We start from the raw sequence: 20,305 nt of genomic DNA, 5'->3' as shown, positions 1-20,305 counted from the left end.
TGACTTTACCAGTAATGGCTGTGGTTAATACCAACTGCACTCCTCAGCATACTGCAAATGTTTCTTTGTTTTACAGGTGCAAATGTAACAACACAAAGCCCATGGTGCGGTGCCACTGAAGCCTGTTTGAAATTGACAGACAAACTTAATTGTGAAAGTCACCCTTTTGATTTTGCTTTGTCCCAGTTCAGACTTAAAAAGTAAAACAATATTTAATTATGGTCCTCTATCAATGTTTTGTGAGGGAGAGCTGGGGCGAGTGAAGATTGAATGCCTGTTTACACACTTTGTATTTGTGGGCATGCGGATGGAAAATCAGTTTTAGTATAGAATGATTTGAATGGTGCATTTTCTAGGGGGAAGAAGGAGGCCACGTACTTCTTGGAAAATAATGCTAATTGGGGTAGAAGAGAAAAGGGATACAAAAGTTTGCCAAACACCACAAGTAGCTACCCAGGTTAGAAATAAAATATAAAACAAAACATTGAGATTAATTTCCAGAGCAACAGATTTCAAACATATCTTGTTTTGATCACACTTTGGTTATTGAGCACTGTTCTGGTCTCCATAATATGAAAAGAACATAGAACCAATGGAGAAGGTGCAAGAAAGATTTGCAAGGATTGTACCAAAACTGAGAGGTTGTAAAAACTACCAGGCAAGGCTGAACAAGAACAAGATTTTTTCTTGAAGAGGAAGAGGTGACAAATGGAAATCCTTAAAATCATGGAGGGGTTCGGAGGCCTTTTAAACTGTTTCTTCCAATTCCTCGGACCTATTAAAGAGAGTCACTATTGAACTCAATAAATAATTCAGGAGAAACCTTTTCACCCAGTGAGCAGTGAGAATGTTAAATTTTCTACCACATGAGGGAATGAACAGAAGCATATACTGTTAGTATGACATGGGCTAAGATGGGAGAAGATTTGTTTTGGAGCAGAGATGTCTTGGGCAGATTGGTTTGTTTCTGTGATGTTGAAGCTATCTACCATTTTGTATCATGGTTTTTGATCCAACTGAAAGCCAAATTTCCAAATGAAAACTTTGAGTTGTTTTGTTTCATAGTTGATTCATGTGATTTATCAGCACTGATTTGATGTTTACCTTTGGCAAATGCTATTTCTTGACAAACACCTTTTATTAATCCATGGGACCTGGACATGGTCAGCATTTGATGCTCATCCCCAATTGCTCTGGAGGAGGTTGAGCCATGAATATGTTTGGTAGCTTGTGAGGTCATTTGAGAGGACAGTTAGGAATCGACTATATTGCTGTAGTCAGACTGGGTGAGGATCGCAATTTTCTTTCGTGAAGGACATTAGATGAAACAAGTGGGTTTTTACAACTCCCCAATAATTTCATAATCATCATTGCTGATACTGGATTTTTATTCTAGATTTACTTAGTTTACTTAAATTCCCCAGCTGCCAGGATGTGATTTGAACTTGTGTCTCTAGGGTAGTTTGTGCAATATTCTGGATTACTGGTCTAGTAACATAATCATTATGCTACCATGCTCTTGTAAATTGTATGATTTGTAGTGAGAAGTGAGCTTACTGTCCTATTTGACTACCGTTTGGGAGGTCAGAGTTACAGTTTCAAGTGTACTGTTCACTCCAGGCATTCTTCCTTTGCACATATCATGTTTTGAGCTTGTCTGTCATAAAGACTCTTTGGGCAGGACATGAGAAAAAGTATCTGGCTCATGCCTGTGTGGTTACAGATAACTGAGACCACCTTTGGCAAATGGGTTTACCCGCGCAAAATTCTCACAGTGATACTTAATGTTTTAAAACGAAGACTGAAATTTTCTGTGGTCACCATGATTCATTTTCTTGTAGAGGTTGGATGCTTTAAGGATATGTTCGATTACATGTAGCATACATTGTCTTCCACGTCATTTTAATGTTGTTCAATTTTCACATTTAAGATTTCCTCCTTAGAAAACACGAAACAGAATTTATATGATTTTTAACTTTCTCATTTGCATCAATTTCATCTTTCTATCACATTTTAAAAAAATTAATTCATTGGACATGGACATCGCTGGCTGGCCAGCGTTTATTGCCCATCCCTAGTTGTCCGAGGGCAGTTGAGAGAGTCAACCACATTGCTCTGGCTCTGGAGTCACATATGGGCCAGACCAGGTAAGGTCTGGCAAATTTCCTTCACTAAAAGACATTAGTGAACCAGATGGGTTTTTTCCGACAATCGACAATGATTTCATCATCATCAGTATAATCTTAATTCCAGATTTCTGCTTTTACAAGCGGTACGGTAGCACAGTGGTTAGCACTGCTGCTTCACAGCTCCAGGAACCTGGGTTCGATTCCCGGCTTGGGTCACTGTCTATGTGGAGTTTGCACATTCTCCTCATGTCTGCGTGGGTTTCCTCCGGGTGCTCCGGTTTCATAGAATTATCATAGAAACCCTACAGTGGGAGGAAACCGGAGCACCTGGAGGAAACCCATGCAGACACGAGGAGAATGTGCAAACTCCACACAGACAGTGACCAAAACCGGGAATCGAACCCAGGTCCCTGGAGCTGTGAAGCAGCAGTGCTAACCACTGTGCTACCGTGCCGCCGTGGAGAACCCAGGTCCTCCCACAGTCCAAAGATGTGCGGGTTAGGTTGATTGGCCATGCTAAAATTGCCCCTTAGTGTCCTGAGATGCGTAGGTTAGAGGGATTAGTGGGTAAAATATGTAGGGATATGGGGGTAGGGCCTGGGTGGGGTTGTGTTCGGTGCAGGCGTGATGGGCCTCTTTCTGCACCGTAGGGTTTCTATGATTCTATGAAGATATTTTATATTGAATTCAAATTCCACCCGCTGCCGTGGTGGGATTCGAACCCAGGGCCCCAGAACACTAGCTGAGTTTCTGGATGAATAGTCTAGCAATAATACCATCAGGCCATCGCCTCCCCATCATCACAAGGGGACTGGGGTGTGATTTCAGAATAATGCTTTACAAGAAATCATATGGCTCCATCTCCAACCCTGCATGTCGGTTGTCTTCATTTGCAGCAGTGTTAAGAGACTAAAGAAAGTTAGACCATGGTACACAGATACTATTCAGTCCTCATTTTGGAAGTCTGTATTTTTAATAACTATTATGACTTCTTCTCTTGACATTTAAATAGGAAACTGCCTGTGCAAACTTATACCGCAGGTTCCTTTTGTGCTCTAGCATATTTTCTTACCCCCATTTTTGCCCTTTTCAGCCTCACAACATTACGATCTCTTTCTCTTGCTCCCTTTCTCTCTCTCAGCTGTGTTATTTGGCAACTCGTACCCCAAGTTTATTCAATACATTTTCTAAATTTCATGGAACACGGCAAACGTTACGACAAGTGCGTTAGTGCACTCTTTTAAATCTTGCACACGGACACAGCTTTTGTTGTTCATTTGTTCTTGTGCTTTTCAAAATTGCTTGAAGAGAATATGTAGAAAGCTGAAGTAAAAGTATTGCCCAGGTCCCATGAATGACTAAAATATTTTTTTCAAGAAGTAGCATTTGATAGAGGGAACCAACAAATGAATGACAGCAATCACATTATGAATCAGTTGCAAACTCAAAGCTATCACTTGGAAATAATGAAATTCTGTGTTCAGTTGGGATCAGAAACCACGATGCAAAATGTTACATACAGCACGGAAATGAGCCATTTATAATATCACAAATATATATATATTTTAACATTATTTAGCGTAGCCTCTTATTTTAACATTAGAAATTGTACTTACTGAGGGACAGAACAGATAATGAAAATTTTCAGAAAGCTTTTTGAGAGAATTGTGGCAACCCAATGACCAAATTGTGTGGTTAGAGTGAGGGGCAAATTGACATATGCCACATAATACAAGGCTTCCCAAACTGGTTGTGAGATTGGATTTTTGGAGTTCTATGCTCCAAAGCAGCAATGTCTGCCCTGAAGCTTGGACTAATTTCTGACAGCTACGGTAGTCCTTTAAATCCTCCTGATTTTTTTCTGCTTGTTGGCGGGGCTTAATGAACTGCTCCCTGAGACCTGATTGCTGCTGGAAAAAAAGCTTGGGAAACGATAGATGTTAATTTTTAGTTTGGAGAAACCCTGAGCAACAGAAGCTCCCCCACCTTCAGCGACTCGAGCCTTTCCCCCAACCCCCAGCTACTGAACCTTCCCCAGCACAGCAAATGAATCTTCCCCTCCATCCCATTCCACCCCCCAGCAACTGAATGTGCCATCATCCCCCTCCCCAACCGCTTTCGTATAATCCCAGATTTTCACTCTTGGGAACACATGAAGGCTAAGGCATTAAACTGGAATAACACCAGGAAAAAGTTTGAGAAGCACTGTCATAATAGATTTATTTGAAAATGGTGACACAAAATGTGAGAGTATAGACTGCAGGCAGTGCACGCAAGTGTAAGATCTTTAATGTAGATATTATAGGTATAAATGAAAGAACACCAGACACTGTGATTTTTGTTTTACTTGGTAGCTAAGCCTCATAGTGTGTGGAGGCTGAACTACATTGCTAGGATAAAGAAATGTCATGCCCAATGCAGGCTATTGAAACATTTCTATTATTCCATATGCTCTGAGCAAAGTGCTTTCATTGATGTTGAATTCCCTATTGCTGTGGACCTCAAATCTGAATACACATCTAGAATGTCAATTAGTACCATTTAGTACTTATCAGTTAGTATTATCGATCAGATTGAAACCTTCAAGTGATTTTAAGGGTCTTCGTCGTGACTAGATAAGACTAGACATCATGCATCACTAAAAAAACACTTCATCCTGCAACAGTAGGCTGGTGGTGAGTCTTTTTATTTTTTGTAATCAAACACCATTCCCTTAAATTGTTAGTACATTTGTGTTCTGAACTTTGGTCGGCCTTGTTTTTTTCGCTAAAAGGATGCCTCTATGCCTTGCATAAACACTAATCACTTGTAACCAAGAACTGATGGTATGAGCTCTGACTTGGAATTGCCATCTTTCCATAAAGACCTTGATGTCTTCTACCAGAATAACGCCTTTGAACACATTAAATATGGCGAAGACTGTCAGTGAGGTACAGAGCTTCGCAAAGCTTTTTAATGAGGTAGTACCAAATTGCATATATATTGACAGTAAAATCAAATCCAGTTGTGTTTAGTTTATCTTCGGAAACTCAAGAGCCGACTGACATATTGTGTTGCTCATTTGGAACTGGTTTTCCCAGTTACTAATCTATCTTGGTTGGTTGGTATGGCTACCGGCAAGTATTGTGTAATTTCAATGCAGAGATATTTGAGAGAACCAGCTTGTACTACTTTTTTTGGCTACTTCACAGCTGTACAAATAAAAGACTGAATTCTTGTGCTGATCGCTAATGATTGATGGAGAAGGATGATATTTACTGAGAGATGTAATAAGCGTTTGATTTTGCATTTAAAAAAAATATTTAAAGTTGTGTTCCTTTTGCAGGAGGCGTCTCCCCACTATCATGCTGAAACTTCGGATGGCCCAGAACCTAAAAACAGCAATTACCTTCATTGAGCAAGGACGTATCCTTTTTAAATATTCCCATGGAGCAAAGCTCTAGAAATGTTTTTCTATGCTACTTCATTTGCATTATAGTGGATAACAATTTTTTAAAAAGTTTTTGAAATCTGCCAGTGTGTGGCAACGTGCTGTAAACAGGAGGAAAGAAAGAAAGGCAGCGTTTCAGTTTTATACCAGTCGTGCCCAAGCTTGTAATTATTTTTGAGCTGTAGGCTTCTTGTCTCCCTTTGTTTTACCGGCTGCCAATTTTCGAACCCACTGCTTGGTATCGAGGGTGGCGGTGGCTGCATATTGAGGTGGACTTTGGCAGCTTTCTCTCCTAGTTTCCATCTCTTTCCTCCCAATTGGAATCCTTTTACTGATGCCTTGCTCTGCCTGCCCAGTATCAGGTGCTGAGCTACCATCTGATCCAATTTGAAAGCAGGAAACAGAATGATGGCAATTTTGAATGAACGTGTGTATGACAATTGTAATGGGATATGTCAAAATTAACACATGGGAGTGTCAATTTTCTTAATTTTGTGCGTGAGGTTTATTATTTTACTTTTTTCTTTTATTTTCTACTTTACTGAGTGTTGTCACGTTGCTGGTAGATTACCATTCCCCATGTTTACTATTTTACCATTCAGCTTACATTCTAACATTTGATGAATTTTCTGTGATAAGTCAGGCAATGGACTGTTTGGTAAGGGCAAAGTTTCATGCATGTTATCCACAGTGCATTATTCTATTGTGGAAGCAGCAATTGTATGAGATGACCTGTACTGTTTTAAGATTACAAAGCCTTCTGCAAGTGCACATATTTCTGTTATTAATTACATCCTGAAAGGATATTTTTTTGTTCCTGACTCTTCTCACTGACTCTTTATTCTTTCCCTTTTTCCCATTTTATATGTGGCATTGAAATATGCATGTGCAACATGTAAAACATTACAGATGCATGTCAAAATGTACGCGTGTGAGCGTACACACTCAATTGAAAGGAGTTGGAACTTTTGCAAAATTCCCAGAAAGTGCAAGTTTAGAAAGCTGATTGGAAGATCTTAGCTGTATTTTTGGTTTCATTCATAGAGGCATCCATAAGAGTGAACTAATGGTAAACTTGTAGAAAACTTTGGGTTTCAGGTCCTTTCAACCCAAAATAAAACATAGAATGTATCCTGTGTAGAATGACTGGGATGATGCCAGATTGGAAACTGTAGTGCTATCAATCACCCTCATGTCTGCAAAGGTTTACCGAAGTTTATGAATACATTTTGAGTGGTGCTCATCCCCTTCACATACTTGTCTCTTGTCAAAGGGCTGATTCACCCTGTGCATTTGGGTATGTGATTATAAGGGGCAGTCACATGCACAATCTAACAGGGAAGCAATTATGTTTGATTTGGGCACTCTCTCTCTTCCAATCCAAAAAGCTTATTTTACCCTCGTGCTATTTTCGTCCCTCCACCCATCAGCAGTTTCTGTTTCATGCTCTGTACTTGTTCTTCCTCTGCCAACCTGCCCTAGGTGCTGCTCTCCACCTCTCCCCTTGTCCTGTATTCTTGCTGTTGGTTCCTTTCCAAGACCTTTCTCCCTTCCATCACAGTTTATCTTTACCTATGTCCCAAAGACAGCTCCCCCTGGACCCCACCAAATCCCAGGATTTGTTAATTGTCATCTTTCTATGTAGTAGGGCATTCAACAAAAGTAAGAAATTGGTCAGTAATGGAACAGATTTGAGAATCTTACACAGCAGTGACAGAACGAGAAGGGGAACATGTAAACATGCAGAATGAATGAGAATTCTGCTTGCTACAGATATTTACAACAGAGAAAAATATATGCAAACCACACAGAAAGAAAAGCAATGCAAAGCCATGTTAATTTTTGTGAACTGATCTGAAACATCAAATTAAAAGTGTGCAATAAGTATGAAATAGGTTGGAAGTAATTTCTAATAGCATAGTATGTTTTTTGAAGTCGCAGTCTTTCTCCGTTTTAATTCCATGGTATACAAGAACAAGTTAGGCTTAATTCAGCTTTAACTAACAGAAGTGCCTGATGTACAGTTTTTTGGAACCTCTTGTGAACGTCTCATTCTCATTACGTGATCAAACTGTTTCTATCTTGGTTGAAGTGAATCCTGCATTTCGAGGTGACACATTTGTCTTATTTGCCAGAAAATGGTGATAAAGAACTTAATGAAGCTCAGGCAGCTGGATAAGATCATGTTTACATCGAGCAGATTTACCATGTTGCACTGCAGTTTAGCTGTAAGCGGTAAGATTGAATGAGACCCACTAGTTTCAGTTTAACTCATTGTTGCCTGCACAGCTGCTTTCAGCTGAGATTTTCCTGAGCAAATCTGCTGGGTAGAGAGGTTTTTTTTTTGCTCCCAATTTTCATAGTTTTTGTTGAAACTTTAAAACTTATTTTTGTTCTTTATTGATTTTTACTCTGTCCCTGTCGCCCATCTCTGCATCTTCAATGGCTAGGGCAGAAGGAAGCACTGAGCTTATTTAAAATGGGTTTAGATGCCATGACAGCAATTAACTTTGGGCAATTACTTTAATCTTAGGAAAGATAAATTGTCCTAATATTTTTAATTCTTCAATTTATTTTCCTCTTCCTTATTTGAGGCAGTCCCATGAGGACCTAAATTTCAGTGACACTTTAGGCTTTGGTATCCTGAAAGGCAAAGGCCAAGTCGCCATCATCCCAGATGACCATAGGGGTGGTGATTTAACCTGAGGATCACCACACCTCAGGCGAGGAGTAGGGTTGAGAAGGCAGGACCTTCTTGCTGAATCTCTAGAATTATTCATTTGTTTTAAAATAAGCTTTTGTGCTGGAAAGAAATATTGGAAGTTCAAACATTTCTCTAAATTGACTTAATTTTGTTTCATATTGTGAATTTAAAAATGTTATAGATTTTCTGCAGATGTTCTTTGAGACTGCCAAGTGCATTCAACATTTGCACAGTCCCTATTATCTTCAGTCATCCCAGGCTTCTATGAGACTTCTCTGGAAACTTGTGATGATTTTTCTGTTGCTGTTAGATCCATTGTTTGCTTAGGTGTTTCTGTATGTTGTAACTTTTCTGAAGTGTCTGGTAATTTGTTTAATCACACAGCTAACAATAATTTATTATTGAGTTTTTAACCAATACATTCACATTTGACTCTCACATCCACTGTGACCCTTCTCTTCGTTGATGTATATGTTCACACGCATACACATGATCTTTTCATAGCTGGATTGAAATCATGCCACATGAGTTTGTATTGGGAAAGATTTGACCTCAACTACATTGAGCTTTAAGCATGGCCTTTCCCAAAGGAACTTCTTCAGGATCATTCTGTGAAATCTCATGTTCAATACTACACATATGGTTGCTCTTTTATTTGGCTAAAGATTCCTTTTGTCCGTTTTGACTTTTCTTTCATGTTGTCTTTGTAGCACTGTATGTTCCTGGTTCACACATCTGTTTGTCCAGTGGTGACCTTGGTGATGAGATTTTTCAATATTACCCAAAGCTTTTACTTTTTCCCCTCATATTAATTTCACTTGTGTTGTCCAAACCCAGTGCTCGCATTGGTTCCTGCTGTTCACCTGTCTCTCGGCACAATTGTGGCACTCCGTTACCTCATCCAGGTCACAATTATTTAGCCATGAGCCAAGAAAAGAAGTAATGTCAGATGACTCAAATCCTATTCTAACTAAACCTGGCCTTGTCCTTTGTGGATGTCCACACGAACTTACATGTGCAAATGCCATGGCAAGCAATAAAGGACAGGAGTCTAAATGCAGGAGTGTGGAAACCTAATGTTGCATCCCAAATCCCTGTGTTGGCTGTGACAAGATAACAAAGTACAGACTGTAGCTGAACTTGCAAACTCCTCATTTCAAATGTTGAGTGACCCTGATATCATAAACTTGCCCATTATTTAGCTTGAGGAAGTTTGATATTGTTTGCTGTCTAGGATTAAAATTATGAGGGGTTGAGATGGAGTCAATGGCAGGACCCTATTCCCCTAGGTTGAGGAGGTCTATAATCAGATAGGAGGTTTAGAAGGGACTTGAACTGAATTTCTTTGCACCTGGCCGCTGGGGATCTGGAGCTCACTGCCTGAAAAGCTGGTGAGGCAGAAACCCTCATTACAAAGTACTTGGATTTTTGCACGTTGTTGCCTTTAAGGTTACAGACCAAAAGCTGGAAAGTGGGATTAGGCTTGATGACTATTTGTTGGCTGGCATGGACACAATGAGCTGAATTGCCTCCCTCCATCTATGTTGTAAGTCTCTATGTTTCTTCAGGAAAATAATAATTGCTGTCTTTCCTCATTCACCTCATACTTTTTACTTTTAGTTTGATTTCACCTGACTGCATTATATAACTTGAACTTTGATCTTAGTTGGAATGAAAATGTGGTGAACTTGTTTACAAGGACTGATGGCAGCTTTGTAAACCTTGTATTGATAGGTTTCTGATGCTGCTGGCTTGATGTATGTTGGGTTATGTTGTGGAATGCAGCTGATGGTGGAGGAAAGAGGTGAATGCTGTCTTGTTTTCCAACCAAAGTGCCTTTAATTTATCACCTCATTGTTCTTGCCTTTGCCACCACAAATGAAAGACCTGCAACCGCCACAGCACACCCAATATGAATTTCTCAATCTGACATCTTCAGGCATGATCCAAGAAGTCTTTAACTGTACTTCTTGTTTCCCTTTCCTCCCCAGTCAAGTAGACTTGTTCAAAAGTGTAAAAGACTAATACTATGTCACTTAACAAAAAGCCAAGCATTGCAGTCAAGTAATATTCATCATTTTGGCTAAGGTGTTTTGGAAAAAAAAACTTCCATTACACAGCATTCTTCATGAAATTTGGGCAAAGATATCTGTGAAAGAATATTTATTTTCTCTTTGTCTATTCTTGACAAAAGAGGGAGGCCACGAGGCACTTTGGCACAGACCAGATGGGAAAAATTGGAGCAGGTACCAGTTCAGACTCCTCTTATATTCTTGTGGTTGTTTACAAGGACAATTGATGGAAGATCTGGTTGAGGGTATTAATGAGAATGAATCAATGATAAAATGTAATTCTTTAAATATTAAATTGAAAAGCTGTGAACTTCTATAAGTTCTCCTTTGGTTAATTTTTTTTTGCATTTCCATGGTCCGATTGTAAAATCAATTTTGTATTTTTTTGCAGTAGTTGCCAACTCATTTTTTGAAAAAGCTTTCCAATTTGAGAAGTTAGTTCAGATACTATGGTATGACTATATAAATTCATAATTATACGTAAATAATTTATTTTGAGCTTCTGGACTTGCTCCAATGATTTACAATGTAGGTTTATGGCTTTTTAGAGTAGCACAGCCTGGTGTTACTTTTTTAGTAGCCAATAAAGGCAGCTGTTAAAAAAAAGTTCTCAGTAGATGCAAATATTGGAAGCAAAACTCTTCATGTATCGTGTTATTTTCAGTCTGCATTGTGTCTACAGAGATTTTGATTTTTTTTTTTGAGGTGAGGAGAAGTATTTTGGGTCACTGATTGTTTTTCTATGTAGCAGGACTTGATTTTGTGGTTTCATTGCAGTATTTCCCCTGATTTCTTTGGAGGTTTTTGCCTCCCATGATTTGGCTCTGTAGCTGCAGAAGATTCTCTGCCTTTTATTTGGCTTGTATGTCACTGAATAACTATCTGGATTCTAATCCCTACCATATATTCTTCTGCACCTTCTAGGCCATAAGAACTAAGCCAATTGTATTCCAGCTGAAAGCAGCTAGCTCTGCACAGACTGATTATCAAATCTCATATCTGGACTCTGGATCTTGTCTTGTGCATTCACTCATGAAGCCAGCTGGGGTCTTATAAGAAAATCCATGTCATACAATGTTCTTTAAACCTCTAGATTTAACTCGTTAACATTGAATACATTCTTGGCAAATGTTTTCTCATTTGTCCTGCAAGAAATTCACCTTTAGTTTTACAGTATGAATGCTTCAGCTGTTCAAGTTAATCACACCCCTAGTTCAAAGGAACAAGGGGTGTATTGTTCTCTTTGGTAGTGGTCAGGTGAATGATCTGCTTTGAACACAGATTTTTTTCCTTCGGAGTAATTGTCCTGTTGTTTATACAACATATACAGGTACTGAACATCTAATTTCCCTGCAATTGACTGCAGTAATCACATTGTAAAATCCTTCATTGTGCTTCAGTAAAGAGCACAAATCCTGTGCTCAACTGTCAGCCTTAGAGTCCTGCAAGGTACTCCTGAAAAATGCCGCGATGTGCAGCAGACTGATTTCCGTTCTCTGACCCTGCAAGTATGTGTGGAGGCATGCAGGTAAGCAGCAAATTGGGCATGTCTTTGTAGTCCTCATGGTCAAATAAACTGCCAACACTCTGAGCCTACAGTACTTTACAGTACAGTATTTAAGCAAGATGTAGAGACCATACTCTCATCGACAAAAAAATCTCAAAAACAGTTCTGTCAACCTTCTCCCTGTGGAGTGTAAGGGTAAGGACAGCATATTTCCTTCCCTAAAGGACATGAGTGAACCAGATGGGTTTTTACGACAATCGATAATTTCATGGTCAGTATTACTGAGATTAGCATTCAATTCCAGATTTGTTATTTGAATTTAAATTCCACATGCTTTCATGGTAGGATTTGAGCCTCTCTGCTCAGAGCAATAGCCTGGACCTCTGGATTACTCGCCTATCATCTACTCCAAGTTCAGGGATCCTAGCAGACTTTGCTGACTAGGTTCAAGCAATGAGGTTGGTTAAAATGTTAGTTTGTGCAATTAATGCTGTATTCAGTTAAATCTCTGTGTGTTCTCCATTTATGTTGTTAAATACAAGAAAATAAATAATTTCATGGGTTGAAATTTGTCAGAAAACAAGAATCAAAGCAAGATAGACTTGTCATACATTAAGGTCATCCAAATGTGAAAAGGTTGTAGGAGATGTAATATTACTCAACAGCTGTACACCAAGAGCTATTTTAATTTGTTAATTTGATTAATTTTCATCAGGCAATGAATTGCTGACCACTGAATATTAGTTCAGCCAATTGTTGGTGAACAAAGGAAACACTTTTTCTGTGGGAGTAAAATATTTTCATGCTGTTTAATTTGTAAAATAATTAAAACATATTTTTCTAAACATTATTTCTGTAAATTGTTGCTTTGCATAAGTATGAAGAGTTTAGAGGATGTTTTCAACCCTCAAAAGTAGAGCTGCAAGATAATGTCTCATGAAACAACTTTCTCTTGCCTCCTCTAACTTCGTTGCCAACAAAACTGCAAAGAGCTCACAGACTAAATTGGCACTATGATTGAGACCATCAATTCAGCTGCCAGTTTGGCATCTATCGCACACCCCTCCCCTCCAACCATTCAAGCTGAGCTGCTCCTGGTCCAAGCCCTGAACCTGCATGTTTCCTTTCTATGTCCCCAAGTTAATTTTGTGCATGGGATCCACTTTCTGCTGTCGACCCAAACTGCTGTTTACCTATCTTCCCTTCCTGACTCCACCTCCGAACTGACTTTGCTACTCTATCCTTGGGTATTGGGCCCTTTTTCAAAACTGTTACCAACCTGTTCTATCCTGAGTCATTCTGTTCTTGCAAATTGTGATACATCCAAAATCTGTATTTCAATCTCTCTAATCAGATTTCTGCCTCTCTTATCATACTGAAATTGTCTCGCATCTGAAGATAGGGTGTGGGCTTCCATGTATTTGCTGATCATTCCCAGCTTTTACGTCTTTGACCTGCTTCAATCCCTTTAGCATTACTGTATTGTTTATTGCTTGTTTGAAATCCAGTCTGGATGAGCCACAAATTCTTCCTTTAAAGCACTGGTAGGACTAAGGCCATTCCCTTCAATTCCTGCCAAAATTGCGCTCTTTATATCGATTCTATACCTCTACCTGGCCACTGACCTATGTTCGACCAGGCTGTACATAGCCCTGACATCCTATTTGAACCTGAGCTGAATTTTCAACCCTATAATCTTCCTTGTCACCTGGACTGCCTACTTCTACCTCCAAAGTATTGCTGTCTCCTCCTCTGCCCTAGCTCACCTGCCCAAATTCTCATCTTTTTACCTCCAGACTTAAACACTCCTCCCATTTTACTCCTTTCATGAACTTGAGCTTATCCATTGCTTGTTTCTTGAGCTGCACCAAGTCGTCCTCATCCAGTACCAGAGTGTTGAATTTCTAAATGCTTACGTTTTTAAATCCATCCAATCTTTTCCACTCTTTATCTCTGGCATATTCTCCAGCCCGATAACCGTCCTGAGAAATTGGCATTCCTCCACCTCTGACCTACTGTGAATCCTCCACTCTTTCTAACCTAGCAATGATTGCTTGGTTTGTAGGTATCTAACCCTAAGTTCTGGAATTCCCTGCCTTTATCTGTCTGCTTGTACACTTCCCCATTGTCCTTCAAAACTCACCTCAGAACAAGCTTTTATTCTCCTCTCTTCTCCTGTGGCTCAGTGCCAATTTTTGCCTGACTGCTTCTTCGAGTACCTTGTTTTATATCTGTGTTAAAGGCAATGTATAAATGTGAGTGCTGCAGCAATAGTTGTCATCATGAAGATTGTTGACGTAAAGTCACAGACACGTCTTTGTCATTGGGACACAAAGTTGTGACTGAAGTAAGAACAATGTAGTTCCCAGGTATACAGCAGATGTTCTAACCAGTACAAAGGAGGGGATCTGGTCTCTCAACCATTGTGCTCCAAAATGCCTTGGGCTTCATTGCTTTTATTGTGAACTTGCCAATCAGGCCTTATAATCATTCCTTATTGTAATCTGTACCAAACTTGTCAGTGTCAGTATTTCATTTAAAACTTCGTGTATGAAATGTACTACATCTAGTCACTATCCAACCATATTTCTTCCAGGAATATTGCAATAAAATAGCTTTATCTTGAAACATTTGCTCATTCTAGGGACTTTGTATAGTCATATCTGTGGAATGAAATTTCCTGCCACTAAACAAAAGAGGGGAGGGGTGATTGTCCCAGCGCACTGTGTTGCTCGAGTAGCGCAGTGGGCTGGGAGACAGCAATGGGGGCCGTTTCGCAGGCTTCCCATTGGGCGTCACGGCCTCTGCGGATCTCTGGTACTAAGTTTTTTTTGTGTAATCAGCTCTGCGCTGGAAATCGGCCAGTGATGCGGGGGTTGCGGGGCTGGTCAGCAATCAGGCTGGCTAGCGATCTGGAGGCCAGCAATGGCGGGGGGGGCCACTGCGCATGTGCCGATCTCCGCATTGACAGATTGACGCATGTATCGTGGGCCCACTCAGCGCTATGCTGCAGACTCTCGGGCAGGATTAGGCCCCACCCCCAGATTTTCAGAATGAATCCGCTAGGGCACTGTGTGATGCACAGTGTGAATCTTCTTACTGTGCTTACCCCAGTCCAACGCCGGCATCTCCACATCATGACTACCATCGACGATGCACAGTGTGTCAGAGATTCATTCTGGAAATTACACGAAAAATACTGGCAGGATTCACTCCCATTTTCCCGCATGTTGGGAACTTAGAATTGTTTTCGGGAGAATCCCGGTCAAGATCTTTGAATTTACAGACTGCGTTTGATCCTTGTTCTGCTGGGAGCAAGTCCAGGTAGGGTTGGGTGCTATATATAGTAAAATACAATTTGGACCTGGCAGCATCCCTACTTTTTTGTGCAGAAGGCATGGAAGGAGGGGCATCATCAAAATTTGTGCCATAGATTGTCCGTTGTCAGAGCACTCGTCTACCAAAATTGGGTTAAATTTATAGATTTGTGGGTTACATTTCTTTAGTCTTTTGATTGGTTTTGAACTTCCCTATCCTGATACAGACAGGAATTTTAGTTATATTTCATCTGTTCTATTGTTCGTGGGCACCCCATGTCTTTCTGTCTCTCTTTTTCTCCCTCTCGCAACATGAACTTTACTCGTGGAGAGCCCTGTGCTCCTGAGTTAAAGACCAGCAAGTCCTTTGACGAATGACAGTCGTGGATCAGTGTCCTGAGAGGTTGGTGTTATTCAGTGTTCAGAAAATCCCTGGTCTATCCTCGTGTATCCAGGTTCCTTCTATCAAGGAAAAGACTAAAAGAGTGTTCAAAACTTGACTCAAAATCCATGTTTCATGTAATTAAATATTGAACGGGTTCGGGTGAATACATAAGAAACTGGTCAATAAGTGGATATTGTAAATTCAATTATTGTCTTACTTTAGTCAATTTACAAATCGGTCTTTTCAGTTTAGAAGTGGCTAAATCTTAAAATAATTTGAACTTGCAAGTGTTAAAATTTCCTTCACACCGTACATAGCTTGTATTTGCTGTTACTCATAAACACCCTTCAAAGAAATTATATAACACCACAAGTTTTTCTCTCAGGTTTAATGAGACTTCACCTGGAGTACTGGGGCTAGTTTTTGCCTCCTTACTTGAGGAGGGATATACTTAGATGTGTAGCAGTCCGAAGAAGGTTCACCAGGCTGAAAACTGGGAAGAAACTGTTTATGATGAAAGATTGAGCTGGTTGCGTCTATATTCTTTGAGTTTAGATGAATAAAAAGTGATCTTATTGAAACATGCAAGATTCTGAGGGAGATTGACAGGGTAGATGCTGAGAGGATATTTTCCACTTGTGGAGGGGGGGTGGGCGGAATCTAGAACTAAGGGGCACAGTTTCAAAGTAAGACATCTCCCATTTAAGACAAGGAGGAATTTCTTCTCTGTCATTGATCTTTGGAATTCACTACCCCAGAGAGCAGTGAAGACTGGGTTATTAAATACAGTTAGTCCCTATCTTAAATTGCTTAATTTCAGCGTTATTTTGCTTTAGTGTCAGGCTGATATCGCACTTGGCATCGGGATTTCCATTTTGATTTTGTTTTACACTGGAACCGATGTAGTCCTGCATGACTAATTACCTCAGTAATTACCTCATTGAATATTTTTAAGGCAAGGATAGATACATTTTTGAACAGTAACGGAATTAAGGGTTATGGTGAGCGGGCGGGTAAGTGGAGCTGAGTGCACAAAAAGATCAGCCATGATCTTATTGAGTGACGGAGCAGGCTCGAGGGGCCAGATGGCCTACTCCTGTTCCTTGTTCTTATGTTCTTATGACCTGATCATTGCCACTTGGAATGGTCTCTCCCTCTAGCCAGTGCACTTGTCAGTGTGCTCACCAGTCTGCTCTGTGAGCTGATCCTCTCCCGCTTGCCGACCTCCTCATGCTTGCCAATGCTCCTGCTTGCTGGCTCTCTCATTCGCTCCTTCCTTCCCTGACCTTTCTGTTTGCTGCTTTACTGTCCTACCCTCTCTGACCAGGCTACATCCTGGTGAACCTTCTTTGCACTCTTCAAAGCTTCCACGTCCTTCTGTGGTGTGGTGACCAGAACTGCACGCAAATCTCCAAATGCAGCCTAACCAAGGTTTTATATAGCTGCAAAATGATTTCCCAACTTTTGTACTCAATGCCCCGGCTGATGAAGGCAAGCATGCCATATGCCTTCTTAATCATCTTGGCCACCTGCGTTGCCTCTTTTAGAGATCTGTGGACCTGCATGCCCAGATCCTCCTATATGTTAATGTTCCTAAGGGTTCTGCAATTTACAGTATAATTCACACCTAAATTTGACCCTCCAAAATGCATCACCTCACATTTGTCCAGGTTAAACTCCATCTGCCATCTCCAGTCTGCAATCTATCTCTATCCTGTAGTATCCTCTGACGATCCCCGGCACTATCAGCAACTCCACCAATCTTCGTGTCATCCGCAAACTTACGAATCAGACCACCCACATCTTCCTCCAGATCATTTATATATACTACAAACAACAGAGGTCCCAGCACTAATCCCTGGGGAACACCATTAGCTATAGATCTCCATTCTGAAAAACACCCTTCCACTGTCTTTCTATAACCAAGCCAGTTCTGTATCCATCTAACCAGCCCACCCCGAATCTCATGTGATTTTAGTTTTTGTGCCAGTCTGCCATGTGGGACCTTGTCAAACGCCTTACTAAAGTCCATATCAACTGCATCCACAGCCCTTCCCTCATCAACTATCTTTGTCACTTCTTCAAAAATCTCAATCAAGTTGGTGAGACATGACCATCCCTGGACGAAACCATGCAGTCTGTCACTAACTAGTCCTTTATCCTCCAAATGTGCTTTTATCTTGTCCCTTGATATCTTCTCCAAAAGCTTCCCCACCACTGATGTCAGGCTCACTGGCCTATAATTTCCTGGATTATCCCTGCTTGCTTCCTTAACCAAGGGAACAACATTGGCTATTCTCCAGTCCTCTGGAACCTCACCTGTGGTCAAAGAGGATGTGAAGATATTTGTTAAGGCCCCAGCTATTTCTCCCCTTGCCTTCCATAATACCTAGGATAGATCCAATCCGGCCACTTGTCTACCTTAATGAAATATCTAAGATATATCTAAATATATCTAAAGATATACCTAAATCCTTGAAAACATGTTTTCGCCTCAACTGCTTTCTGTGGTAGCAAATTCCACAGGCTCACCACTCTCTAGATGAAGAAATTTCTTCTCAAGAAATCCTTAAGTGGGAGGGAGAGGAGCCAGAGGTCGTGGTGCATACTGGTACTGCCGACATAGGCAGGAAAGGGGAAGGGGGTATGAAAAGAGAATAGAGGGAGTTAGGTAGGGAGTTAAGTAAAAGGAACGCTAAGGTAGTAATCTCAGGATTGCTACCTGTGCCATGAGACAGTGAGGGAAGCATCACTCTGTGGATGGAGGTTAGGAATAAGGTGGAGGATGAATGAATGGCTGAGGGATTGGAGCAGGGGTCAGGGCTTCAGGTTCCTGGATCATTGGGACCTCTTTAGGGGCAGGTGCAACCTGCACAAAAAGGACGGGTTTCGCTTAAATCCCAGGGGGACCAATATTCTGGCGGGAAGATTTGCTAAGGTTACTGGGGACAGTTTAAACTCGAATGGTTGGGGGTTGGGAATCAAAATGTGGTGACTGGGAGAGAGGAGGTTAGAGTAAAAATAAGAGGGGCTGGTCAGCAGTGTGAGAGGGAGGATAGGTAGGTGAAGGGGAAGGGAAGCTCTCAGACCAAAGGGTTGAGGTGTGTTTATTTTAACGCAAGGAGTATAGTGAACAAAATGGATGAGCTTAGAGCGTGGATCACTACTTGGAAGTGTGATGTGGTGGCCATTACAGAGACTTGTTTATCTCAGGGTCAGGACTGGGTACTTCAAGTGTCGGGTTTCAGATGTTTCAGGAGGGACAGGGAAGGAGGCAAAAGAGGTGGGGGAGTGGCACTGTTGATCAGGGATAGTGTCACAGCTGTAGAAAAGATGGATGCCATGGAAGGATTGCCTACAGAATCTCTGTGGATGGAGGTTAGGAACAAGAAGGGGTCGGTAACTTTACTGGGTGTTTTCTATAGGCCGTCCAATAGTAGCAGAGATGTGGAGGAGCAGATTGGGAAGCAGATTCTGGAGAGTTGTGATAATAACAGAGTGGTCGTGATGGGAGATTTTAATTTCCCAAATATCGATTGGAATATCCCTAGGGTAAGGGGTTTAGATGGAGAGGAGTTTGTTAGGCGTGTTCAGGAGAGCTTCCTGACACAGTATGTGGATAAGCTTACAAGAGGAGAGGCTGTGCTTGATTTGATATTAGGGAATGAAACTGGGCAGGTGTCAGATCTATCAGTGGGAGAGCATTTTGGGGATAGTGGTCATAACTCTATCTCCTTTACACTAGCATTGGAGAGAGATAGGATCAGCCGAGCTAGGAAAGTGTTTATCTGGAGTAAGGGCAACTATGATGCTATTAGGCAGGAAATTAGAGGCATAAATTGGAAGGAGGTTTTCTCAGGGCAATGTACGGAAGAAATGTGGCAATTTTCAAGGAAGATTTGTCTGGAGCTCTGCACGGCAATGTTCTGGTGCGACAGGGGAGTTATGGTAGGTTACAGGAACCGTGGTGCACGAAAGCTGTAACGGATTTAGTCAGGAAGAAAAGAAAAGCCTACAAAAGGTTCAGGGAGCTGGGTAATGTTAGAAATCTAGAAGAGTATACGACTAGTAGGAAGGAACTAGAGGGAAATTAGAAGAGCCAGGAGGGGACATGAGAAGGCCTTGGCAGACAGGATAAAGGAAAACCCCAAGGCATTCTACAATTATATGAAGTGCAAGAGGATAAGATGTGAAGGAGTAGAACCTATCAAATGTGACGGTGGGAAAGTGTATTGAACTGGTTGAAATAGCAGAGGTACTCAATGAATACTTTGCTTCAGTATTCACAGTGGAAAAGGATCTTGGTAGTTGCAGTGCAGACTTGCAGTGGACTGAGAAGATTGAGCATGTGGGCATTAGGAAAGAGGATGTGTTGGAGCTGTTGAAAAGCATCAAGTTAGATAAATCGCCGGGACTGGATGGGATGTACCCCAGGTTACTGTGGGAGGCGAGGGAAGAGATTGCTGATCCTCTGGCGATGATCTTTGCGTCGTCAATGGAGACGGGAGAGGTTTTGGAGGATTGCGGATGTGGTTCCGTTATTCAAGAAAGGGAGAAGAGATAGCCCAGGAAATTATAGACCGGTGAGTCTAACCTCAGTGGTAGGTAAGTTGATGGAGAAGATCCTGAGAGGCAGGATTTATGAACATTTGGAAAGGAATAGTATGACCAGAAGTAGCCAGCACGGCTTTGTCCGAGGTAGATCATGCCGTACGAGTCTGATTGAGTTTTTTGAAGATGTGACTAGATACGTAGACGGAA

At 41.0% G+C, this 20,305-nt stretch overlaps 1 protein-coding gene across 1 annotated transcript in view; it reads left to right on the top strand.

Moving 5' to 3' along the window:
- The window catches only part of imp3 (IMP U3 small nucleolar ribonucleoprotein 3), a 246,522-nt gene that overhangs the window by 106,554 nt on the left and 119,663 nt on the right, over positions 1–20,305 (top strand). The window contains exon 4 of the mRNA XM_078217970.1: positions 5,455–5,534. Coding sequence (XP_078074096.1) covers positions 5,455–5,534 — 80 coding nt within the window. The remainder of the gene's footprint in view (positions 1–5,454; positions 5,535–20,305) is intronic.

Source organism: Mustelus asterias, chromosome 8 (assembly GCF_964213995.1).
Source record: "Mustelus asterias chromosome 8, sMusAst1.hap1.1, whole genome shotgun sequence".
NCBI lineage: Eukaryota > Metazoa > Chordata > Chondrichthyes > Carcharhiniformes > Triakidae > Mustelus > Mustelus asterias.
The sequence above is the reverse complement of the archived record's forward strand: the minus strand, read 5'-3'. Positions and strand labels throughout refer to the sequence as shown.